The following is a 27,442-nucleotide window of genomic DNA, read 5'->3' as shown; positions in this document are numbered from 1 at the left end:
GATCAAACATTCCAAAGGTCCTAAGTCTAAAAGTAAAATTTCCCATTCAGTTTCTAGAATTGACTCAGCTTCCCTACATCTCTATGGGCAGTTAATTGGCCGAGGGCCAACGAGTAACGTCCTTTGAGAGAATGTTTCTGGCAACGATGCAATGTGACACACCTTGGCATGTAATACTACAGATTTTCAAAGGCTTTAATGTGACTCACCTTTCCCGAGACATCCATGGAGTCTTCCACAATCATGGGAGTTTCTGGCTTAGCTTAAAGGCAAATAAAACATAGTTAGTGGCACTGAATGTCATCCTACCTGGTTACTAGTGTGTGTGTGTGTGTGTGGGGGGGGTGGTTGTATCTGTGAGAAAGATTTATCATTCATCAAATAATTATAAATACCACTATATGCCTGGCAGTATACTAGATGCCCAGGAAATAAAGGTGAACAAATCACATTCATTGTCTTCAAGAAATGTACACTTTCATGAAAAATACAGATAAATAAACTAGAAGTTACAATATGCTGAGATAAGTACAATGATTGAGGACATGTAGAATTTGAAGGCAGCGTTTAACAAAAGCTTCTAACTCTCACTTGGGAGATAGGTGGAGGATTTTGGAAGATGCGACATGTAACTAATACTTGAGTGGTGATCAGTGCTGAGTCAAGTGAAATCTGGAATGTGTAGGATGGGAGGGCAGGTGGATTGGGAAAGAGAGAAGAGAGGTATGTTCTACATGCCCAAATGCCTAGAAATAAAGTCTCATTTTCATGCCACTGAAGGGAACCAGAGATCCTTATTTGGTTTCTTAACACTAGAAAATATCGGAGAATATTTCAGCAATTTCGTTGTCCTGCTAGAATTTAAGTGCCTCAAAGCCAGAGTGTTTTATCTGTCTCTACATCTCCAGCACTTAGCAGTGTCTAACATAATGTAGACATTGAGTATATTTGTTGAACTGAAGTGGCATCAAGTAAATTCTTGAGCATAGCAGACAGAGCCTTCTACGAACCAGTGGAAAGAACACTGAGACACCTGTCACAGGTGCTGTCAGCACCTGCTACATCCACACAGCATTTACCTCCATGTACCGAAGACCTCTTCCTGGGCATGTTTATGATTTTCTGCCTAAGGATTCATAAGAATTATGAGAACATGCTCAGTCCACAAGTTGGAAAAACTGGAAGGTCCAGAGAGTTAACGGAGATGACAGATGGGGAGATGGTGGATGGCTACCCCAGCTTCCTTGTCCTTCATTTGGGATAACTCTGATGCATGCTCTACACTGTTTCCCAGTGAGATTGAGCTCTTGGCTTAATCATGTACATTTTATTTTCCTCCTTCCCTTTCTTGACTCACTATGCCATTCTTCTTTGGATGTTTCCCAGGATGCCTTCTCAAAAAAATTTATTTAACTCAAATCTTTGTCTCAATGTTTTCTTTCAGGGGAACCAAATCAAGATACAACCCTGAGACACTAATGGGGAAGGGGTATTTCCAACCTCCTACCAGCAGAACAATACCAGTAGAATGAAGGTCCAGAAAGAACAATTACTACAAGTTTCAGGAGTGATAGGGAGAGACAGGTTCTCTTTGAGGCTCACGACAATCAGGTTTGGAACTTAGGAGGGGGGGACAGCAAACCTTCGATGGACAGGTGACACCCTGGCAAGGGAAAGAAAGCCAAAGGAGACCAGGGAAGGAGATGCATGAAGGGGCAAAAGAGCTGGGGTGCTCTGGTCTCTGACCTGTTGGAGAATGAAGAGCTGGGTAGTGAGGCATTGTTTGGGGAGAAGAAATGATCTGGGCATGTACAATAGGTCTGTGATACATTTGGGTATTTATTTCAGGTTTTCATTTTTTTTTTTTTTTTGCTCATTCTCTATGGGGAATCACCAAAGGATGCAAAACGGGTTCTTACATGTATTGTACTTCTGTGCCAGGTCCACTATAATATATACTCAAGTAACACCCAGAAATAGCCTAAAGACTGGATGAGACTCTGTCCAAACACAACCTACCCAGCCCGCTTACTAAATGGGAAAGCCAAAAGGCAGGGAAAATCTAATTCTCTGAACAAGCAGGTAGAGAGCCTCATATTTTTAAGCATCCACTGGAAGGAGTTCAAAGAAGAAAGAGAAATATAGAGACAGACAAATGTAGAGCCAGATAGGGTGACATGAGTGAGATATAAAAGAGTGGAAAACATTGAAGACCAAGACGAAGATAGTCTAATGCAGCAAAGAGATGCAGGACACAATATAAATATTGACAAGGCAATTAGATCAAGTTATGGCACAAAAAAATCTTGATCAAATGGGGACACAGCTTGCCTAACTTAAAATTGATATTTCTTTCCACACCCAGGATAGCTGCCTTCACTGGTTTGCCAATAGATGAGCTGAGGCAGTTTCATGTTTGTGCTAAGACAGTCACACCCTGGTAAGTAAACAAATGGTGATAGCAATAAAAGAGATGAGCAGTGTGTTTCCAACTCTTCACAGGACATTGTTTAAGCTCCGTAAAGAACCTGGACAGCAGGGGTGATTATTACCTAGGCCACTCCTGATGGCTGGAGAGAAAGAGAGGGAGGGAGGGAGGGAGAGGGAAGGGAAGAGGAGGAGAGGGGGAGGGAGGAAGGGTAAGAGCCAGAGAGAGAAAAGGAGAAGGCTATAAGCATGAGACTTCAAACCAGATAAATCTTGGCTGGAGCCACCCTCATCTTTGCAAACAACTTTGCGTTTTCTTCAGAATACTAAATTGCATGACCTCCAATAACAATGCAATAAGATTCTAAATAAAAACAAAGATTTTTTGCCTTCTCTGTTATTCGGAGAACTGAGGAACAATTTAGCAGCCCATGCCCTTAGGTTTCCTGCAGTTATTTTCTCTTTGTTTATCTCATTTTCAAAAACAATTAATTGTCCATCCACATCACTGCTTTTCTCCTTACCTTCCTTTAAAATTGACTTTCTAAACAAAAACACAGGTCTTTGTCACAAAAATGGAAAAACATCCAAAGCCAGGGGGGCTTCTCTTTATTATTTTCTTGCACCATCAGGCAAAATAGAATTTTCATATTTTCCCCCGATATTTGTATCCTGCAGAGTCTCTGCATTTTGAATGGGGCCACAGTGGATTTCGCAGCTCAGCTCCACACCCCTGAGAACACAGGGTCAGAGGGCCGTCCCTGCAGGCTCGTTTGCAGGAAGGGAAGGACGTGGAGGGTCTCTCACCCCAGCTGGCCTTGGTAGGATGGGGAGGGGAAGATGCTTCTGCAGAGTATCTCTGGAGCTGTGTTTATCACCTTCCTTTTCTCACTGGCCTTATTCCACCTTGCTCCAGCAAGCAACTAAGACAATTAGGCAACTAAGCAATTAGACTTTGGCAGTTATAATTAAGGAGATTTCCAGCATTCTTAGGCAACATTAAAGTTGTAAATAAGACAGTGATCACCAGGAAATGGACCCATTTGCTATGGTTCGAATGTTCCCTCCCAAATCCACGCTAAAATGTAATCCCCAAGGTGGCATTATTGAGAGGTGGGGACTTTCAGAGGTGACTGGAGGGATTAATCCATTCATGGATTAATGGGTCCAAGTATTAATGAGTGATCATGGGAGGGGAACTGGAAGCTTTGTAAGAAGAAGAGAGACCCGAGCTAGGATGTTGGGACGCTCAGAACCCCTGGCACTTTTCAGAAAAATCCCACCAACAAGAAGGCTCTCACCAGATGTGGGCCCTTGACCTTGGACTTCTCAGCCTCTATAACTGTAAGAAATAAATTCCTTTTCTTCACAAATTACCCAGTTTCAGGTATTCTGTTATAAGCAACAGCAAATGGATGAATACAGAAAATTATGGCTTTCTCTGTGATTTTATTCTAGTAACTGAATCATCATTCTTTAGTGTCATTCTACCCTAGTCCCCAACCCCAACCAGAATGCTAAATATCAAGGCAAACAGAACTCCGGAATTGCTACCCTTGCGTGGCTGGTTTCCAGGAAAGCAGTGCTTCCTCTCGAGGGGATAACAAGGCAGAATAAACTGACAGGAGGATGGCAGAGAGTCCACAGAACAAAAATCCTCACCAAAAACCTTGACCCTGGTAGAGCTCTTCAAGATTTTGCCAGGCCTGACTCTGATGTGGCAAGAGAACGTCTGTCCATCATCGAGGATTTGGACTGGAGAGAGGTGGAGTCTGTAGTCTGCACCTAGCGTGACTCTGTCTTTGAACAATGTGGAATTGCTGATGCGATGATCTTGGGTGATAAGTGTTTCCTGAGTTCCGTTATTCTCCTGGTGAGAAACATTGTTACCAGTTACTGAGCACTCAACTGGCAGATTCTGGATTAGATATTTCACAAGCATTAATTCTTTTATTTTTTATAAAATAGGAAGAATGAAGAATTGAAATTAAGAGATATTTTAGCATATTGCTAGAGAAAGTATCATTACACTTGACTTTAAATTAAAAACTATTGTCACCCTCTTTTAACACAAATGGAAGTTTGCTGCTTCTCTGACTAGATCTTACCTTTCATAATCCTCCCAAAGCTGCATATCTGGGGTAGGATTTGAGGAGTGAAATGAGGGCTCACAGCAGATCCTAATTCTCATTTAGGAAGTCCTGACATCTTACTGCTAAGATGCACTGAGGAGACTGTTTTAGTTGTGTTTATCAAATCTTCACCTGGACTGGATGATTACAGCCATCCCAGATCCCTTTAGAAAAGGTTTCATTTCAGTTCCTCTTAGAGCCTGGAGTAGGATCACGTAAAGAGGCGCACAGGGCACAAAATTTAAGGAGGCACTCATTCTCGGGGTCTTGCAAGTGAAGAGTCAGCACCTGAGAGTGGGTACTTCCTTAAATTTTGTGCCCTGGGCACCTCCTTACCTCCTTACCTCAGCCTAGTGGCGCTCCTAGTCCTGTGTCCTTATTTTGGTGTTTGTGCTAGCTTCAAGGGGGATTGTGAAGAGTAGGCTGCAAATACGAATCTGAATTTTGGAGATAGAGCTTATTTGAAACACTTGGTTCCTCTATTCCATATCCTTTCTTGCGTCTGTGATGAAAAGCCCCCATTATCCTTTCCAACCCATAACTTCCTTGGACAACTCCCTGGGGTGCCACAGTGTTGGTCAGTGTTGGTGGATGTGCTCACTAAGGTGCAGTGAGGAGGGGATTCTTAAGGGGCACGAGGGTAGAGGAGACCCTATTAGTGTAACCCAATATTCTAAATTGAGCTGCTTTGCAAACACTATGATGCACGAGCTCCTTCTCCAGATATTCTAATTCAATTGACCTGGGCTAAGGCCCAGGATGGGGCTTTTTAAAAGAGGTTCTCAGGGGAGCCAGGGCCGAGAACCACTGGCCTAATTTGAAACAACAGATGAATCATCATGCACAGGTGTCAGAGGAAATAGAGGGAACTAAAATGGAGAAGGGTGAACAGGAATACATTTAACAGGGGGAAAGTCATAAAATAATGAAAGTAAAGATCTGTGACTTGGAATCTCTAGTTTTAAAAATTAGGCAGATTCAGGGTGGAAGAAATGGAAGCTAGGTGAGTGAGTGAATTCAAGTATGGACAGAAACAGCGGAAACACGAAGGCGAACTTCTTAAATAGTTTAATTATATAGATAATTCCAGAATATACTTAGTAGAAATCCTCATGTAAGACACAATTCCTCAGCAGAATCTGGCTAGGATTTGTGTCCGGTTTACATGCAGATAGTATTGTAACCTACAACAAATCACACCCTGCTAAAGTCTTACCCTGAAGCAATGTACATTCCTTTATGCCTTCTTAAAGAAGGACCTAAGCGTCTGTGCTGCTGTCTTCCTAATGAAGATGAATACCGGAAAATCTCAGGGAGAAAGATTGTATCGCAAAATGCAATACTCCTCCAGGGTCCCCAGAGGAGCCCTAAGTAGTGGGTGGTGACAGCAGAAGACAGTGGAAGGCTTGTCCCTCAGCAGCTGGTCTAGAGGTCAATAAATAAGGAAGCGGGCGCCCCCTGCAGGTCCTTTGGCACAATAAGGTATATTTGACAGCCTCTCGCCTTACGCATGGGGACTGTTTTTGTGAGGATTTTGGAGTTTAAAATGCTTCTTGGTCATTTAATATACCAAGGGACAGTAGAAAAATTTCTGTCACTTTGTTTTTGCAATAAGGGCAGTCACATGCTGAGTTTAGAGACTGGCGAGAAAAACCAAATTTTTCTTTATTATGTAGCAGGGTGTGTGACTGGCCAAGGTGGTTTAATTGATAGAGAAAAGATGCAAAAACAAAACAAACAAACAACAACAACAACAACAACAAACCAATTTATCAAAAGATTTGTTGTTCTGGGCAGTTGAATTTTTGCAGAGGGAGAAATTTGTTCCTTCACTGGGAAAGATGAGATTCAGTTGCAAAGAGTGCCTTGTAACCTACAAGATAAGGAGATCCTGAAAGACTCTAGAGCCCCCATTTATAAAGGGCCATGGCAAGAACCTGCATGTGAGTGGCTGTCTTCATGGAGCAAATGGGAGGAGAGGGGGAAAAACTAGCACAGGGAAACAATGAGACACCTAGGGCCGGGAGAGCGAGGAATCATACTAATATTATGCTGTGACCACTATTAACATTTTGTATTCTTAGTAGTCACAGCTTAAATTTATTTAGCACCTACTATGTTCTAGGCACTCTGCAAAGTTCTTTCAAGTCTTACCTTATTTACTCCTTACAACTATCTGGAATAAATTGAGGTTAAATAACTTGCTCAAAGGTCACACAAAGCAAGAAGGTATTAAGTCACAGCATCAAACAGCGAGAATGCCCAGAACCAGGGACAAGTAAGCCTCAAAGACAACATGTACTAATCAAAGACAACCATAAAAAGTTTAAAAAAACTTTCTGGAGTATCTGGAATGAAATATTTAAAAGAAATGTCAGAAAGCCAGAAGCCTTTACATATATTGTAGATTTCAGGGTTGTGGGTGATTTGCTGATTGAAAAGATCCTTTTATGGTATATTAATCCACCTTTGGTGATAGATGTTGTGGAGCATACCTCAACTGCTACCTGACAGTAGTGATCTTAGGTAACCTGGTCTGCAGGAAACAGACTGGTAGGGGTTCTTATACAGAGCCTTTCTTTCTACCTGTTTTTCTTTTCTTTTTCTGTTATTCAAAGAAAAAATTATCCATTCTTTAAAATGTTAAAAAACATTTCTAAAACTTCATGGATTCACACCTTGGTAGACACTTAAATCTACATTCTTGGAAGAATGTAGATTTAACTAGCTAACATATATGACATACCTGTTCTAGTCCTTGTGCTTAATAGATGTTCACTAATACAAGCTCACTATCCTCCAGTCTCACCTTTGATCAAGCTGCTATTTCATAAGCATTCACTATGTGCCTGGCTAAATTGAGAAATTACGGAGAATCATTGCTACAGTTTGAATGTTTTTGTCCCCTCCAAAACTCATGCTGAAACTTAATCCCCAATGCAAGAGTATTGGGAAGTGGGACCTAATGGGAGGTGTTTAGGTTAAGAGGGCTCTGCCCTCATAAATGGATTAATGCCACTATAAAAAGGGCTTGTGGAACTGGGCTCTCCCTTCTACTCTTCTGCTGTATGAGAAAAAAATGTTCTCCCTCTCTGGAGGATGCAGCATTCAAGGTGCCATCTTAGAAGCAGAGAGACCAGGCTCTAACCTGCTGGTGCCTTGATTTTGGACTTCCCAGCCTCTGGAACTTTGAGAGAGTAAATGTCTGTTCTCTATAACTTATCCAGTCTCAGGTATTCTGTTACATATAGCAGCACAAAATGGACTAAGACAGTCATAAAGCCATGAATTGTGCAATCTGTTCTCCTGCCACTGTCAACTCATATACTACCCTTGGGGGACATGATGGCCATGAAGCCCAGGAACTGCAGGCTGACTGGAAAATACTGCTTCCTGAACAATATAAATATATCAAGGTCTCAACACAAACAATAGCCTGCCTTTATTTAAAATTTTGATATTGTGTTCATCATGAATTTTTCCTTGCTTTTGATTTTTAAAAATATTGTATGAAAATATTTATCTTGATTACTGATATTTTGTGCTGCTTTAAATTTTGCTCTCAAATTTGAAAGCCTGACTCAACTCACCCTAACCCTAGCCCTGAGGTCACACGGCTAGTGGTAGACCCAGGACTTGAGAGCAACAATTTCCCTCCAACAGTCATGTTGTTAATGACTCTAAGGCACTGTCCTTGCCTTTTCTGCTTACAGGCTACTTGAGGAAAAGAATAAATTTATAAGAAAAAGAAATACAAAACCCAGGCCCATTTAAAAAAAGAAATGTATAATTACATTATATACAGGAGTGTGATAAAATAATTAGTATGATGAGGGCTGAGTGGGATCACATAAAATCATGAAAAACTGCTATTATATGCCCTTTAAAGACTTGACAAATCCTAAAATAATTTGTTGGGGCTTTTTTGTTTTTGTACTAGACTCAGAATTTTTAATCTAGAAGAGGCATCTTGGTACTACAGGTTGAGTATCCCTTATCCATAGGACAAGAAGTGTTTCAGATTTTGGTTTTTTTTTTTATTTTGGAATATTTGCATTATACTTACTGGTTGAGCATCCCAAGTCTGAAAAGCCAAAATCTGAAATGCTCCAATGAGCACGCTGGTGCTCAAAAAGTTTCAGATTTTAGAGCATTTCAAATTTTGGATTTTCAGATTTGGGATGCTCAACCCATTTGATTTAATGATGCTATTTCATCTCTGTGCTGGTCTGAGCTCCTTGCAGCCAGCTCCATGCCAGAGCTGGCTGCGTTGACCACAGCATGTGGCAGGTGCTGAGTGGTACAGAGCTCATTCGATAGCGGCTGTTAACTGTATCGATTGCTTCTTCATCTCCAAACTGTTTCCTGTGTTCACATTTCCCCCATTTATTCTCCATCCAGTCAGTGCTGTCAGAGCAGGCTGTTTGCAAAGCTCCTCACGTCCATTTTCTAGAGTACCAGAACAATATTTTTCTAATGATTGCTCTTGGTTGTCAACACTTTGCAGTTTGGCTAGCACTTTATCTTTGATTAAAGATAATTAGGATCAGCTGCCATCAGGTAAGAGGTTACAGTTTTGTTTTCTGAATATCGAGGTATCCCATAAGTATGGAAGCCAACACAGTTTATAGTCCCATTTCACCATTTAATTATAAAATAGCACAAATATTAAGGAAGAACATATTGAGGATACATTTGTAGATAAAAATTTTAAGAAACATAAGCATCTAGAATTTAGTTATGTGCCTTTGTTAGTAATATTGAACGGTCTGAATTTGAAATACTCTTGTCCTTCTCTTCATGATTTTAAAGAGAAAAAATGTGGATTTCTTTATTTGACTTTGGGGATAAATATTTCCCATCTCACTACCAACTTGTACTCACAGGTCCCAGGGTCTTAATATAGTATATGTCTGTCTTTTGCCAGCCAACTGTTCTTTAATTATCCAGCTCAAACATAACTTTTTCTAGGAAGCTTTCTCAGGTCCATCTAGTCAGAATCAAACTGTTTTCCCACCATGCTGCCATTTTTTACATTTTACTAAAGGTGTATGTCATCATAGGAAATATGTAACCCTGCAGGACTTAGCACTCAAAGCAGATTCACCTATATTTATTGGATTGAATTGAAATTTATACTGTGGGAAATCAAGAAGATAGTTTGGTATGAAAACAGAATATTACAATGTATTTAGAAGCTTCCAGAATAAGCCTGTGGAATTTCCGTGATGACAGTATGCTTGTGTCCTACTGCATAAAATGGGAAAAATATCACTTTTCCCCTTATCTATTAACTGCATCTAATCTAAACATTCATAGTCTATGATTTCTTATATATTACCTCACAGTTTACATAGATTCTTAGTTTCTATTAAAAGGTTAATCTTTTGTTTATTTAGTTCCCCCTCATTCTAGAACAATGTTAGATTCACTGTCTACTTGCACCTGATGCTGGTCTACCTTTGTGTAGTCACAATCCGGAAACGTAACTTCCTCAAACACGAAGTCTCTGTCCCACTAACACATTTAACACAGCCTTAGCATGGGATCAGGTACGTATAGCAAATGGGTTTATTTTATGAGACTGAGAATCTCAATAATAACCTTTCCCATGAGGATCCTAACTGAATTAATTAGATTTGATAAAACTTCACATACAGGAAGACATGATTTTTTTTTCCCAGTGACCTTGATAATTTCCGTTTGTAAAATTGTTTCCAGGCTTTCCTGAAGCACTAGGGGCAAACAGCCTTGCAGCTTCCTGGAGCTACCAAGCTTGGTATACAGATTTCTGCCCTTCTGAGCTCATCTTCATCATCTTCACTTTTTAACCTCTTTCTAAAAGCTACATTATACCACGTTGGTAAGGACAATTGGCTTATAATTATGATTATTATTATTAGTTTAATAAGAGATTAAAGACAGAAAACATGGATAGGAGAAAATATTTATATCCTCTGCAGAAAAGACACTAGAGGGTTTCACATCAGACTTGCCGAATCCCACTGCCATCAACAGTGTGGGGCTGGATATAAATCAGAGGAGCAAATAGATTTTGACATTTAAAAAGGGAATGCGCAGTTGGAATTTAATCAGCGCATTTGCCAACACGAGGTTCCTTTTGAAGAGAGGTTTCTTTCAAAAAGATTCCTCAAGTTGTCTATATCATGATGCATTCTTTAAAGTGTTTGCGTGGCTTGATGTTTTAGTAGATGTTTAGCACTCATCCTCTCACTGTGTGATCTTACGTGCCCTCCCTCCTGCTCTCATTTATCTTAAATGTCCCAGCAGGACCCAAAGATAATGCCTATATAGCCTTCTTGGTGTCTTTGAAGGAAACTACTTGATAAAGGATGCCTTATCAGTTATCTGGTCTTCGATCCTTAATGAGCTGACACTCATTAATCAATCAAACAGCATGAATTTAGTGTCCATCAATTTAACATGAGGACAATGAATAAAACAGTGGGGAAAGGGGACACACAGAAACAAATTCACTAGATCACTTATTATTTATGAGTGCCTATGTTCCAGGCTCTATACTTGATACCAGAGAATTCCGAAGTGAATGGTCAGCCTTTTTGCCCTGGAGAAGCTCAAATGTCACATGAAAGGCACAGACTGACTGAAGGCTTTACATTTGCTTGGAAAAACAGATTGCACACCCATGAGATAAGAACACTACAGATTAATTTACCAGACAGCCAAAATCTCTACAGCAAAGCTTTATTAAGCCAATTCCCATTGATAGTGAATTTGTGATAATTACGATAGGGACTTTTTGCCCTATTGGTGAAAAATATTTATAACATAAGACATAATGCATTTTCATTACTGTAATGTTTAGTATAGTATGTTTCTGCCCTTCTGAGATCACCTTCGCTTGTTAATCTTTTTCTAAGAACTGCATTGCATGGTGTTTGTTAAGAACAATTGACTTATACTAATGATAGGCATGATGCCAAGGAAGCTTTTCTCTTTGGAAACCAAATCCTATAACAGGAAAAATACGTTTTGTGACAGATGACGAAGAGTCATTGTAGATTTCAGAACAATTCAGGAAATTTGTTTTAGAATATATTTTTCTTTTCATATTACTGACTACCCCCAAAATATCTAGAGAGTGAAAAATTATCAATAGATTGTCTTTTAAGGTCTTCATGGAAGACAGTTATTATTTTGGATTTGTCACACTCCCAGAAAAATCTTTTTATGTGTGGGGTCTAGTTTCTAGAACAGCCCACAAAAACCTAGGTAATTTGGAATGTGAATAAACAGTCATATGAATCATATTTTCCAAACTGTGTCAGCTGTTACATTCGTAGGGATCTATGAGTTTTGTAAGAATTTTAAAATCCTGTGTTTTGCATTTTGATGCCAACCTGAAAATTAATATGCAGTAATCATATTCTGGATGACCTAAATAAGTACCCTGTTATGTGACTCTTGAAATCATTTTATGGTTATATTTATAATTGTGTTAGTCTCTTGTTACCATTTGTTTTAACAGTTTTAGATTTTACTATATGTGTTGGTTAACTGGCTGCCATTTGGTTGCACACAATTCTTTCACATTTCTTATTATGCTCATGTTGATTTTGTTTGCTTATGATGAGAAAAAATTGTGATAACTCCCATTTGAAAGATATATTAAATCACTAGGATTTTAGTTTTTAAGATTAGATTTAGATTTTAAAAATAAAATGACACAGTAGGGCAGAATAGTGTTGCAGACTAATGATAAAATAACAAAGGCAGACAGAGCAAGTAAATGATGCATTCACATTAAGGGGCAGGCAAAATTAAATTATAGATCTAAATAGATGAAGTCTGCAATATTTCAAGTAAAGAAAAATAGTGGGAGAATTTAGTCATCACACAGGACATGGTAAGCAACTAAATAGTTTACTAACCATAACTACCAAAGTGAATACTCAGTGGAATTTTTTAAATTGATAATTTAAAAATATTAGTGTTACATTTTAGAGTGCCCTAGTAATTTATTCCATCAAAATAATAGACCAGTACTTATTTTTACCCTACACACTATTTTTAAAATTGGAAAATTTCTCAAAGATAAAGATTTCTGCTTTTTTTTTTTTTTTTTTTTGCAAGTTTGAAGGCAAGGCAATTATGGGCATCCAGCCCCCTCTGGCATTAATAGAGCTGAGTAGTGACTGTTTCTTACACAAGTCCTGATTTCCTGCACATTTTCTGCTTATATTTTAGAAGCATTAGAGTTTGTGTTCCTTGATCTAAAGCAATGTTGGATATTTCCCAGGATGCAGTAATAAGAGTTCTGTGGAAAAAAACCCCAAACATATCTCTGCATGTGTTTTTTCTAAAACAAATATTTATGAGTAGGGACTTCTGTTGGATGTGGCTCCTCTCCAGGGCACCTTCATACTTTGTTCTTTCTGCAATCATGGTTTGGTTTATAGACAGAAATAGAAATTAATCATTAGGAGCTAATTTTTAAATTAACCCACTGCATTCATAGACCCGGAGCCTTGCCCGGTTGGAAGGAATCTGAGAGTGTCTTTTCCTTCCTTTCCTATCCCTCCCCCAACCACTGGCATAATGCCTGCCTCTCATCAAGTATGCTTCCTTCCTTATTATTACTTGTTATTCATTTTGCTTCATTAATATTTAAATATCATTGCAGTTATTCACTGAAAAAGGCAACACTTACCACCAACCATGCAAAGGTGAACTCAGATGAAATTTCTGAGGAGATATTTTGAAAGCATGGTATTTCCAGAGTCTGATTTATTTCTATTTCTATTGTATGGTTGCTTCTCCATTCATCCTGTGTATCTGTAACAAACATAAGGTAGAAAATACATGGATCTTTGATTGGTTTATAAACTGCTTTTTATAGAAGAGACAAGAACAGTTTTATTCTTTTTTTTTTTTTGGCCGGGGACAGAGTCTCACTCCATTGCCCTGAGAAGAGTGCCATGGCATCAGACTAGCTCACAGCAACCTCAAACTCCTGGGCTCAAGCGATTCTCCTGCTTCAGCCTCCCGAGTATCTGGGGCTACAGGGCACCACCATGCCCAACTAATTTTTATATGTTTAGTAGAGACGGGGGGTCTCACTCTTGCTCAGGCTGGTCTCGAACTCCTGAGCTCAAGAGATCCTCCTGCCTTACAGCTTCCCAGAGTGCTAGGATTTCTGGTATGAGTCACTGTGCTCAGCAAGAATAGTTTTAGTACAGAGATTCATCTATCCTCCGGGTAACCTATGAAGCAAGAGACAAAACCTTCTGATAGTCCTCATTGCATAAATGGCTAAGCTGAGCCACTGAGAAGCACAGAGAGTTGCTTAGCATTGAAAAATTACAGGGAATCTACCCTAACACAATCCAACTCAGCATTTGGCGTGCTTCTCTGCTTTAGCCCCAGATTGGTGCTTTAGTTACATTTAGGTTACATTTGCTTGATCAGATAGAATATAAAACTTTATAACCTGGCCTTTGTCATTTTGAAAGTACTATTTTAATAGACTTTATTTTTCAGAGGAGTTTTAGGTTCACAGCACAGCTGTGCAGAAACTACAGAGAATTCCCAGTATATACCCTGTCCTTACCCACTCACAGCCTCCCCACTGTCAACATCCCACACTACAGTGGAACATTTGTTACAATCGATGAACCTACATTGACACCTCGTCATAACCCAAAGTTCATAGTTTACACTCGTGTTGACCCTTAGTCTTGTACATTCTGTGGGTTTGGACAAACGTGTAATGATATGTACCCACCATTGTGGTATCGTACAGAATAGCTTCACTGCCCTCAAAATCCTCTGTTCTCCGCCTAGTTATCCCTCCCTCCCCACTAACCCCTGGCAAACACTGATCTTTATATCTAATGGTCTTTTTAGAGTTTTTAAACATTCCTCCAAATAACAAATGACACAGAAAAATATAGAAGGAAACTCTGAGGAATCATTCTTAATGAATTATTTTCATTTTAAAGGTGATATGAGATAAATATCTGTTTTATAGTCCCTCTTTTTGGGAAAGTTGTATACACAGACATACACATTTACAACTAAACTATATTAACATCAAAGGATAATTTATATATGAAAACAACCATATCATCCTAGTATCCTAACAATCTTATATTCTTTTTTTCTGTATCTATTCAAATCTTGTTTGTGTAGCATCTATGTTTTCTTATACTTTGCAGTCCTATTTACCAATGAATGTTATGTATATTGTTACTTTAAAATGTTTTGCATGACACTTGAACTATTTGTGGTTGAAATTTTTGAAGGCTTTATGTTATTCTGTTATTCATACACATCATCATTTGTTTAGTCATTTCCAATTATTGCATCATTATGCTCTTTCACCTTGGGTTTTTAATTTATTTTAATCTATTACACAATATATAGCAAGGATCATCCTTATGCTAATGGCTTTCTTCTGACCATTCAGCTACTTAAGATAAATTTTCAGAAGTGTAATTAATTGATCATTGAGTATGAACATTCTCATAGCTACCAACAGTATATATATATATATTTTAAAAATGGAATATTTCTCAGTTTAAAAATATTATATCTAGACTTTACGTCTTTGTTGTATTTCAATCTCTCATCAATATCAGCTATTCTCTTTACTGATAATTCTTTCCTTCTCCTTTATCTAATTAAAACCAGATCTGACAATTAGGGCACATCTTCCGTGCGTCATTCTCAAATAGTGATTGCTTATTTTCTTGTGCCCTTAATTCCTCAAGCTCAGGAGATGGGATCATTGCCTTTCTTTCTCGTCATTGCTGCTTTCAAATATTACTTCAGTACAAAAAGTCCCAAAACAGCACATGTTGGCGTGGATGCAGAGAGACAGGAACACTCATACACTGCTGGTGGGACTGCAAACTAGTGGAACCCCTGTGGAAAGCAATATGGAGCTACCTTAAACAGATTCAAGTAAACCTACCATTCGATCCAGGAATCCCATTATTAGGCATCTACCCGAAAGAACAAAAGACATTCTATGACAAAGATACTTGCACCCGAATGTTTATAGCAGCACAATTCACAATTGCAAAGATGTGGAAACAACCCAAATGCCCATCAATACACGAGTGGATTAGTAAAATGTGGTATATGTATACCATGGACTATTACTCAGCTATAAGAAATAACGGTGATATAGAATCTCTTTTGTTCTCCTGGAGAGAGTTGGAACCCATTAAGTGAAGTATTCCAAGAATGGAAAAATAAGCACCACATGTACTCACCAGCAAATCGGTTTCCCTGATCACCACCTAAGTGCACATTTGGGAATAACACCAATTGGGTATCGGACAGAGGTAGGGGGTGGGGGGAGGGGATGGGTGTATACCTACATGATGAGTGTGATGTGCACTGTCTGGGGAATGGACACGCTTGAAGCTCAGACTCGGGGGGCATGGGGGGCATAGGCAATATACATAACCTGAACTTTTGTACCCCCATAATAAGCTGAAATAAAAAAAAATAAATATGAAATGTCAAAAAAAAAAAAAAAAACAGAAGGAGTCTTCAGCCTTTTTGCCTATGGCACCATCCATTCCCTTCACTACCTTGGTCGTTGAGAAATGTAGTTCTAGCAGAATGGAGCTGGCTACAAAAACCAGCAGGTTTCCCCCCAACCCCCAACAAGGGGCAGACTTAAGTCTAGGGGTGAAAACTCTTCACTTTTTCATCCAACAAGGACAAACTTGGTCGGAAACAAATAGCAAAAACTGAAACTTAGTTTGTTTGAGTTTGTATTTCCATTTGGGATTAGTGGCTGCTGTGGTTTGAATGTTTGTCCCCTCCAACATGCATGCTGAAATTTGGTTGTTGTCGTGGCAGTATTAGATTAGAAGGTGGGACCTTTGGGAGGTAAGAAAGACATGAGGCCATTGCCTTCATGGGTGGGATTAATGCTGTTACAAAAGGGCAAGTTTGTTTCCCTTTTGCCCCTTTGCCCTTCTGCCTTCTGCCATTTGAGTACATGGTGTTCCTTGTTTCCAGAGGGTGCAGCAAGCAGGCCCTCACCAGATGTCAGTGCTTTGATCTGGTACTTCCCAACATCCAAAACTGTGAGAAAATAAATTTCTGTTCTTTATAAAGTACTCAGTCTATGGTGTTCTGTTATAGCAGCACAAAATGAACTAATACAGTGGCAGAGCAGATAGACATTTAACACGGAGATCCTGGCAATTAGAGAGTCATAGAATGACTGAGATAAGTTCTTCACTCACTGTGGCCTGACTGGGAAACTATAAACACTAGTGGGGGAGACCTGAGAGAGCCTCGCATAAAGTACACTCCAAGGGGGTGTGGGTAACTGGCTGCAACTTTGAATGCACTCCCCAACCCACATGCAAATCCATGTGCAGAGGATGCAAGCCTAATTTGAACACAACTTTTGCCAAAATCATTTGTTGACTAATAAGGGGGGCTTTGCCAATGCAGGGGCAACTCCTTGAGAGCCAAATTAAAAAATAAGACTTAGTATTAAAAACTCAGCAGAGATATCAATGGCCACACACTGCAAAGGAGACAAACTTAGCAATTTAAGTACAGGTAAGTTACTAAAATTAAAAAAAAAAAAAAAAAACACAAACTGAAAAAAAGTCAAAATATAGAGTTGCCACATATACATATATAATACATATACACACACTGTATACATAATATATATACTATATACACACTATATATACCCACACTATATATACACATTATATATACACATATATATGTGTGTATATGTGTGTGTATATATATACACATGTATTAAAAAATGTCCAGTTTTCAATAAAATTATGAGACATCAAGGAAACAGGAAAGTGTGACCCATACTTAGGAAGAAGGCAATTGATTACAATTGACTCTGAGTAGACACAGATTTAACAGACTTCAAAGCAGGTATTATAAGTATGTCCAAAGGATTACAACAAGATATGATGACAATGACTCAATAAATAGGGAATCTTAGTGGAGAAATAGGAAAGTATAAAATGAGCAAAATGTGTACTCTAGAGTTGAAAAGTTAATAACAAAAATAAAAATATAACTAGAGATGCTCAACAGCAAATTTAAGGTGACAGAAGAATCAGTGTATTTGAATATTGATCAATATAAATTATCTAATCTGAAGAACAAGGATAAAAAAGATTGAAGAAAAATGAACAGAACTTCAGGGCCATTTAGGACTGTATCAAGTATACTAAGACGTATGAAACAGAAGTCATAGAAGGAGAGGCACAAAAGGAAGGAACAGAACAAATATTTGAAGAAACAATGGCCAAAAACTTCACATATTTGATTATCAAAAAACTTTTCCATAAATTAATCTACACATTCAAGAATCTTAACAAAACCTCAATAGGATAAATAGAAAGATATATCCACCCAGGCATATCATAATAAAATTAGTGAAATCCAAAGGGAAAGAGAAAATTATGAAAACAGCAATTGAAATGAACAAAAATCAAAACAAAACAAAAATAAAAACAACTTATCTCATGCAGGGCATCAATAATATAATTAATGGATTACTTCTAATCAGAAATAATGGAGATCAGAAGACATATTCAAAATACTAAAAGAAAAGAAAAAGGAAAAGAGGAAAGATACAGGCCACCAAGAATTTTACATCCAATGAAATTATTGTTTAAAAATAAAAAGGAAAAAAAACCTGAGAGAATTCTTTGCAAGCAGATTTTTTCCTATTTAAAATACTAAACTAAGTCCTTTAGGCTGAAAGGAAATGAAACCAAATAATAACTCCAATTCATGGGATTAAATGAAGAGTATAGGAAATGGTAAATATGTGGGTAAATACTATAAATAAAATACTATACATATATATAGTTATCTTTTGTTTTCTCTTAATTTCTTTAAGGAACAAGAGATTCTTTGAATAATTAGTTGTAATACTATACTATTGGGTTTATTTTATATAGTATACATATGTGAAATTTATTGTATATATTCTATGTTACATATTTTGTTAATATATATGCAATATATTTGATAATAATAATACAAAGAAATTTGGAGGAGTTATGTTGAAGCAAGTTGCAAGAAAAAAATAGACCTAGAAACAGACACATGAATATTTCTGACATTGGAGCTCTATATCAAGGATTTAAAAGTAACTTTTTTCAATAGAGAAAATAGAGAAATAGGAAAATAGAGAAAAAGATGGAGGAAGTAGATGAAAACATAGGCTATTTCATCAAAAATTACAAATCTATCAAAAATAATAATTTAAAAACAATATCAGAAATTAAGAATGAATTTGATGACGTCAGAAACTTGTTGGACATCATAAAAGACAGAATTCATGAATTAGAAGATAATTAGAAGATAGAAAATGTCTAAACTGAGCCACAGAAAAGAAAAAAAATAGAAAATACAGAAAAAAGTATTTGAGATATATAATAATATAAATTTAGGCCACTTTTTATACAACAAACCTAAAATTACAAATTTAAATGGCCAGAATAGACAAAGCAATCTTAGGTAAAAAGAACAAATCTGGAATCACATTACCTGACTTCAAATTATACTACAAGGGTAGAGTAACCAAAACAGCATGGTACTAGTATAAAAGTGCAGACATAGACTAATGGAACAGAATAGAGAACCCAGAAATAAAACTATCTGCCTACAACCAACTGATCTCATACAAAGCTGACAACAGCATACATTGGGGAAAGGAGGCCCTATTCAATAAATGGTACTGGGAAAATTGGATAGCCACATGCAGAAGAATGACACAGGATCCCTATCTTTTGCCATATACAAAAATTAATTCAAGATGGATTAAAGACTTAAATGTAAGTCATGAAACCATAAAAATTCTAGAAGAAAATGTAGTAGGCATTTCCCTAATGATAGGTGATGTTGAGCATTTTTTCATATCTTTGTTGGCCATTTGTCTATCTTCCTACTTACTCCTCTTCTCCCTCCTGTCTGACTTCCCTTCCATAATGCCACCAAAACAGCTCATGTTAGGTGATCAAAACTTCCATGTCCCAAAATACAATCCAATACCTACTTTATCTTCTCCAAAACTTCAGAATTGGTGGCTATTCCTTTTATGCAATATCATCTTCTAGGTTTCTGTGACCCAGTTCATCCCTGATTTTACTCTTGCCTCTTCAGTTACTCTGTGCTACCCCTCAAAGACTATCTTTCTCCACCCAACACCATGGACTCTGTTGAAGTGTCACATGACTTTTCTCACTTTATTTTCTCTTCCTAGATGATTTGTTTTACCTCCAGAACACTAGTTAGCACCCACACTGAGATGACTCACCAATTTGTATCTTCAGTTTAAACCTGTTTCCTAGATTAGGAATTGTATATCCAGCTGTTTGCCTAACATTTCCTGAGTGTCTCAACTTCACTCCTATTTCAATTTGTAGAAAATCAAACTCAAAATAATCCCTGCACAATCTGATCATCTTCCAGTGTTCCCTAACACAATGAGTAATTCACTCCTTTTTTTGTTGTTGTTGTTCTGTATACTAGAAACAAAAGCATCATTCTTGACACCGCTTTTTATTCCTCCCTTCACATATGCAATCCACCCCTAAATCTTGTGGGGGTGAATCTTCTAAACTGAACACTCCTCTTCATCTACCTCATTGCCACTCTGCTTAATGGTATCAGCATTTCTTCTAAATTTCTGCTGTTGTTTTCTAACTATTAATAATCTACACTATCTTCTCTGCCCTTCTTCAGTTCATTCTCTACATTTGGGCCACAAAGATGAATTTTTGAAATGCAAACAAAACCAAAAAAATGTAACAAAAAACCCACCTTTCAATTAGTTTCCACAGCCCTTAGGATAAAGGAAAAACTACTTAACTGGGCTGATCAGTCTCTCTAGCCTCATTTTCAACTGCCTCCCCATCAATGCCTCTACTTATGCCATAATACCTTTTAAAATCCCCTACAGTTGCCATAACTTCCTTTCACTCCAGAGCCTTGGCATGTCCTGTCTTTTGTAAAGCTCTGCGTTCTTCATCTTCTTCTAGTTAACTCCAGCTGAAGCAGCACTTCCCCAGGGAACCAAACCTAACCTTTCCTTTTCCTTTTCCTTTTTCCCTTCCTCCCTCCCTCCGTCCCTCCCTTCCTTCTCTCTCTCTCCTTCCTTCCTTCCTTCCTTCCTTCCTTCCTTCCTTTCTTTGCTGGCAAATGAGGAAGCTGGTAGACTCTTGTCTCAAAGTACCAATGTGCTCAGGAAATATTTCTTGATTTTCCTATTATACCCTCTCATATGCTGTCTACTTCCTCACCACGAGCACACATCTCTCTGTTCAAATTTGACCTTAGTTTGTTTATTTGATTAAAGTTTGCTTCCTCCTATTGGACTTCATGATTCATGAAGGCAGAGTCATGTCTGTATTACACACCACTATGTCTCTGGTGCCCGGCACTATATGCACTCAAAAAATATTTGTTGGATAAAGACTAAATACAGGAATTTGAGGAGCACCAGCATTCAGTTTCAATAACAAACTAGACCAGATAATCACATGATTTAGACTGAGCTTATTAACACGATATTATCAAGATTATTTTGCTACTATAATACTATTTCTATGACCAGTACTTCTCTTGCGACCACTGCCACTACTCCTACTGCTTTCCAGTAATAACATTAACAGTTCCCTAAGACTTTTGTTATAATCTGGTAAATTAAAGCCATATTGTACTCTTGTAACTGATCCTAATAACTACAAATTTTTAAATGCATCAAAATCTTATAATCTGAAGCATTATGGGATCCATTAGCACTCAAATTAATGAAACCTAGATAATATTAATGCAAGGCTTAACTTAGAGAACTGCGTTTCTTGGAATAACTCAAAAGCTTCTAACCTGGGAGGAAACCCTGTCAATTGACAACAAAAAAGAAGCAAACATGAAACTGCTCATTATATTTCCAGTCTCGTCCACAGACTTGAAGCACTGAGACACACACAGGGACAAAATATTGTGCAAAGAGAACAGAATCCCTTCTCAGCTAGGCCCTCTGGGAACATGGGGGCAGGATTTAAACACACACTGTATTGTGAGCCAACAAGGGAGAATGACTCAGATGACAAGAGAAAGGAAACAGGAAGAGCTGATTAACCCAACCACCTCTAGTCTCTCCGCATTTTCAAATTTAGATTCTTATACGCTACTTCAATTTGCATTTGTATATGTACTTTATAAATGTTTGCACTTCAGAGGTGCTTTGCTTACCGGACTGGCATGTAAACTTAAAGATCCCACAGGGGCATAAGAAGGAAATGGCTCAAGTGAGAAGAGAAGCAAGAGATCAAAAGATTCGAGGGGGTCTGCCATTAGGGGTGCATGTGGCAGAGCCCTCTGATGACAACCGCCTCCTCTGAGTTAAGTGCCTTCTCTTTAGCTCCATACCAGCCTTGCATTTTTGGTCACTCTGTGGTGAAGGATTTTTCCCCCTTCTGTTTTGCTCTTTTCTATTTTATTCCGTTTGCACCCCAATACACAATACCAGAACCATTTCTCCAGCACTGAGGCCATTGCTTTTCCTCTGATTCAGCTGATAGCAACAACGTTACAATCAGAAGATTGGGAATTCTCCAACATGGCTTCTTCCTCTCCAGTCATTCGCAGGTTTTAGCAGTTACAAACGTAGCTCCTTTGCTTTTCTTTCCTTTAAGAAATACACTTTTCTTAAAAGCAACACCGTTCTCCTTTCTGGATAACATACTATCTCTTCTCTATTGTTGTCTTCATTTTGAGTCATCATATATTCTGTTTCCTCCAGGGTATATCAATCCATGTTGCCACTTTCAGTGGAGGCATTGAAACATTAGGTCCTCAGCTAGGCAATAGTATAGGTTTACTGGTTTAGGCAGAAGATGCTAAAATATATGTCTGAAGCCAAAGTCAATGTGTACTTGTGCTTCTGTATGGCAAATATCCCACTAGGTTCCAAACTAGGCCAATATATAAAGAGAAGGAGGAGGGCTTATTTTTAATAGGAATTGAGAAGTGGAATTCACTCAGTATATAATTATTACTACCCTTAATTGAAAGTTAACATTTGCCAAACTCTTACCCTTCAGCAGGAACTATGCTAATACTTTATACAGATTATCTCATTTAATCATCAAAATATGAATACTCATGAAGGAAGTACTATAATTATTCATATTTGTTATGTAAGAAAACAAAAGCTTAGAGACTGAAATAACTTGGCAACAATGAAATATATAGTAAGTGACAGAGCCAATGTTCGAAGCCAGGCTACCTGATTCCGAAGTATGTGAGCTAAACATTGTTCTATATGGGTTTTCTATTAAATATATCTTTTTACTTCAAACCCACTCTACTCCATCCTCAATTGAACAGAAGTTTTTGGGTTTTTTCTTTTCTCCTGGAAAATAGCAAGAGAATAGAACATTGTAAGGTAGTAGTTGATGGGATCTTGGCCCACAGGTGAGTGGTTCCAATATCATAGTTTTAGAGCAGGTAAGATATAGGAAATGGAGAGGAGGTAATAAATCCATACCTGTTGCTTGTTCTGGGGTAGTTCTGTGCCTCCTTTAGCAAGGCCTTCAAGAGTTAATTTTTGTTGTTTTTTCTTATATTACCAGGCCTCTTTGCCCCTCCATTAAAAACAGTCTATTTCCAGTACATTTTGCATTTGTTGGCTTTCATTTTCATTCTTTTCCATTAGCAGAAATGGAAATCATTTACATTAGGACAAGGTAATTTAGGGCACATGTTATTATCATCATTTTCCAAATGGGCTCAGAGAATTTACGTGACAGGCCCCAAGTCAAATTGATTTCTAACCAGAAAGGAGCTAGAACTTAAACTTAGAATTCCTGCCTCCAAATGCAGGCCTCTGAAGTATGTATGGCATGAACACTACTTGTCTATCAGCCTCCTTGTCCCCCTTACCTGCCCTAAACTAAATACAGTATATCCAAAGCAACTTCCATGAATTCACCCACAAATCTTCCTTTGCCTTCCATCTCAGTGTATGGAACCAGCACTCAGGTGTGCATGCCAGATGCCCAGATGTTACCTTCAGTTTTTCTGTCTCCTTCATGTATACTGCCCTTATCCTATATATGCTCTATGATCAAGTCATATCTGTTTTATGCCCAATACATAAACTGTGTCATTTTCATTCTTTATCTACCCAAACTACCACTCTGTCTCCTCGGAACTATTGGGATGCTCTCCTAACTTGTCTCTACCTTCTCCTTCTTGTCCACCTTCACCCTGTTTTCGTACAAAAGCTAGTATGACTGTTTTACAACACAAATATGATCAGGCTATAAATGCATGCCATTCTTTTGTTAGACATGCTTCAGTGTCTTCCCGTGGCTTTGAGATGAAAATAGAAACCTTGACCATGGCTGACAAGTCATTACCTGCCTCATCCCTAATGTCTGCACTGTAGTCCCACTGGCATTTTCTAATTTCCTCAAATACTACAAAGCCCTTCATGCAAGCTGTCTCCTCTCTTTGGATCATTGATAACTGCACCTCACCCCAACGCCACCTCCTAAATTGTGTTAATGTCTATTCACTCTTTAGACAATTTCTGTGGTCTCTTTTATATACTCTTTCACAGGCTGTTGTAGTCATTATTACTGTCGTGATTTTACATTTATTTGTGGAATTATTTGATCAATTTCTGTCTCCCTTACCAGACAATACCTCTTTCTGGTGAACTTTTGTATGATTAGTAGCACCATGCCTAGCACACAGCTGTTTCATAATGCATATTTGCTGACTGAATGAGAGCTGGGTGAAAGCATGCGCTTCCTTCCCTCTACCAGGTACGCTTACCGTGTGTCTGAATGAGGAGATTGTAGATTTTGGTCTGAATGCCCTCCGGATACAGAGTAAAGCTACACTCATACTTTCCACTGAGTGAGGAAGAAATGTTTCTCAAGCGCAGAGTCCATTTTGACACATTCCTGCGAGTTTCTGTGAAAGCCACCAGTGACTCACAGGGACGCGCACGGGTACAGTAGAAGCCGTGTTGGGGATGATAAAGGGCAATCAGGTCTACCTTATCGGTGACCTTGGACCATTGCACCTGCACCAAGAAGCCTATCTTCTGTGTTCGGCAGGTCAGATTGACATCAGAGCCAGGTAGGGCATAAATGTCTTCTTCTGCATTGAATTTCCATACTCCTGAAAAAGAAAAACATGAGCCATCAGTTTGCATAATCACCTGGAGTGACTCTAAATTAGCAACTCTGGTCACTTCAGTGAGGTGAGGAAGCAACTGAGGAAATTTCTCCCCAGCCTCTTTAGGAATAGAAGAAAGCTTATATACAATTCAGATGGAGAAGCATAAGACTCAATATATATGAGGAGGCATTTACTTAGGGAAACTAGAGGAAATTATTGACTTCTGAATATTTATTTCTTTGTTGGTCTTTCCAAAAAATAATTTAAGGTCTTTGATTACCTGTGAATAAAATTTAGCCTATTTAGAAATTGAAGCATACTAGCAAACTTAGTATGACAATTATTCTTACATTTAATATAATTGGCATTTTTGAGTTATAAATTAACAGCTACATGTAACACACAAGTGAAGCTTTCTAAAACTGCAAAACTAACTAATATGTACATAGCAGTTTCTTTTAAAAATGCATGTTTACAAGAGGCTTTTATACACACTATCTTGTTTAATCCTCCTCATGGACTGTAAGTGATGTTGTTAACCCTATTTATAAAGGGGGAAACTGAGGCACAGAGAGATGAAGTGGTTTGCTCAAAGTCACATCTCAAGTAAAAGAACATGAATTCAGTTGCCCAGAGCCTATGATCTTTCTACAACTTTCATAACCTCCAAACTGCCTTCCAAATTCAGTCTGATTGACTAGAGTAAGAAATTTGACAGTCAATATATGAGAATTGAAAGGAATTTCATTTCCAAGTAGTTAGATCTTCTGAGGAGAAGAGGGAAGAAAAAAACCTCAGGTAGAGGTTCCACTCAGTATCATCTCTACTGAATGCTCTGAAATGCTAGATATAAAAAAAGAAGATTGTTTCTCCCATCAGCAATCTGACCAAGTGGTACAGGGCATTTAAAATATGTTAAGCATTGAGCCTTTGACATGCCTTCAATAGCGTTGGTCTGAGCTTCAGAATTAACATGGAATACTGTTACAGAAATGATATATTGCTGTGACAAGTACCACTGAAGCTCACATAGGGAAAAGATAAAAAGATGACACGCAACTGAGAAGAAACAAGGCTCTCCAAAGTACTTGACAAATGGGAATTATTATATTTTTATGGATGCAAAAGTTTGGGTAGGCAGAGGTTACTACAGTTTAATGTAACTTCCTGCGAGCTATTCTTTGTCTGATAATATGGCTCTGATACTATCTACAGCATTATATTCAAAGTCGCCTTTGATTTAGAAATTCTCCTTAAAATTTTTGTAACTATACCTGAAAAGCACAGTTAATTCTTAAGACACACAGGCTCACTATAATACTCTCATACTATGGAATGCAGGACTAATCTTTCTTCTTTCTATTTTTAAATAGACCCTTTGGGATCTTGTTCCCACTGTCACAAGGACTCCACTTTGCTTTCCAGGTCTGTACCTACACATGCCTTATTAAAATTCAACATGTGATTAACTCCCAAAGACCTTAGTATTTGGAGGAGAAATGCTTGTTATAGCCAAAAGAAAAAGGATACTGGAGAGAGAAAAAAAAAAAAGTTGAGCAAGGATCTCTGAGCATTGATGCTTTGTGATTCTTTTTAGTTTTTCCGGAGTTGTTCTGACTACCATTTGGAGAGCATTTCATTTCCAAGAAACACAATTTCCCAATTACTCCAGAGATCTTGTTAGGAAGGAAATGGGTGAAAATGCCTCAGAGCAGTGGCACAAACCACCATTCTCTTCTTGTTTTTAGTGTTCGTTAGTAATCATTTCTAGACTCTAACATCTCTCCGATAGCTGCCACTTAAATACATAACCTAAAACCTTAGTAACGATTCGCCCTTTGGTGATCTACTTCAGCAGCAGTCACAAGGCATTTTAAACGAACAGAGGCTCCCTGTGCCCCTACGGCGGCCCGTCTGACAAGAAAGGACAACTGGAAGTCTTACCCCTGACAAAATGTATCTGGATGATGGAATAAACAGCACAGTATGTCCATTTTTTCTCCATTGTCTCTTGAAGACCTTACACCGTCATTTCCATAATGATCACAGAAGTCGATTAAAGTCTTAAAGCAAACTCCAGCTACCTTCTTCGTGCTAAAAAACCCCAAATCTACCACACGCCTGGGTCTGTTTATCGCTTGGCAAGCCCCCAGGAAATGAAACGTAGACAGGAAAGTAATGTGGTTCAGGGCTAAGTATAACCTTCAACAGAACAATGTTGAAATTGTTCTTTGAAACCTTGTGTATCACCTTCTTTAAAAGACTTTTCAGTATCTAAGGATTCTCTTGTTCAGGATTTCTGTGTCAGTCAAGCTGCTTCTAAAATCCGAACACAGGAAATCATGCAGAGCAGCTCACAATGTGCTTTTTATCCATTTCTTTTCAAGAGCACAAAGTCATTTAACGAACGTGAGCTTGGTGTCTTTCATAATAGTTTTTCTGTTCAATCTTAAGATATGTTTTCTTTCCAGAATTGCTCTAGGGTGAAAGAACAAAGAATTAACATATTTAATTTTAATAAAATCTGAAAAGTAACAGGGAGTAGGGTCAGCTACCAAACTGAATTTTATTGTCTCTCTTCTTTCAGGGAAATACTATTTCCTAGGGGTAGAAGTAGTGAGAGCTCCTTTTCTACCCCTTGTCTGGGATAGGCTAGCGGTCAGACAGGGAAGTTTCTC

The 27,442-nt window shown here is 38.2% G+C and overlaps 1 protein-coding gene across 2 annotated transcripts in view; it reads right to left on the bottom strand.

Moving 5' to 3' along the window:
- CD96 (CD96 molecule) overlaps window positions 1-26,822 on the bottom strand; it is a 91,152-nt gene extending 64,330 nt beyond the window's left edge. Inside the window, exons 1-5 of one of the 2 annotated variants that reach the window (XM_069472586.1) lie at window positions 26,709-26,822; window positions 24,414-24,764; window positions 13,252-13,376; window positions 4,090-4,297; window positions 210-262 (exon numbers count right to left, since the gene is read on the bottom strand). In XM_069472586.1, the coding sequence (XP_069328687.1) occupies window positions 210-262; window positions 4,090-4,297; window positions 13,252-13,376; window positions 24,414-24,764; window positions 26,709-26,769 (798 nt within the window). In that variant the 5' untranslated portion in view covers window positions 26,770-26,822. The remainder of the gene's footprint in view (window positions 1-209; window positions 263-4,089; window positions 4,298-13,251; window positions 13,377-24,413; window positions 24,765-26,708) is intronic. The other variant, XM_069472587.1, reaches the window with a different exon arrangement.
- Between the last annotated feature and the right edge of the window lie 620 nt (window positions 26,823-27,442).

Source organism: Eulemur rufifrons, chromosome 7 (assembly GCF_041146395.1).
Source record: "Eulemur rufifrons isolate Redbay chromosome 7, OSU_ERuf_1, whole genome shotgun sequence".
Classification (NCBI taxonomy): Eukaryota; Metazoa; Chordata; class Mammalia; order Primates; family Lemuridae; genus Eulemur; species Eulemur rufifrons.
The sequence above is the reverse complement of the archived record's forward strand: the minus strand, read 5'-3'. Positions and strand labels throughout refer to the sequence as shown.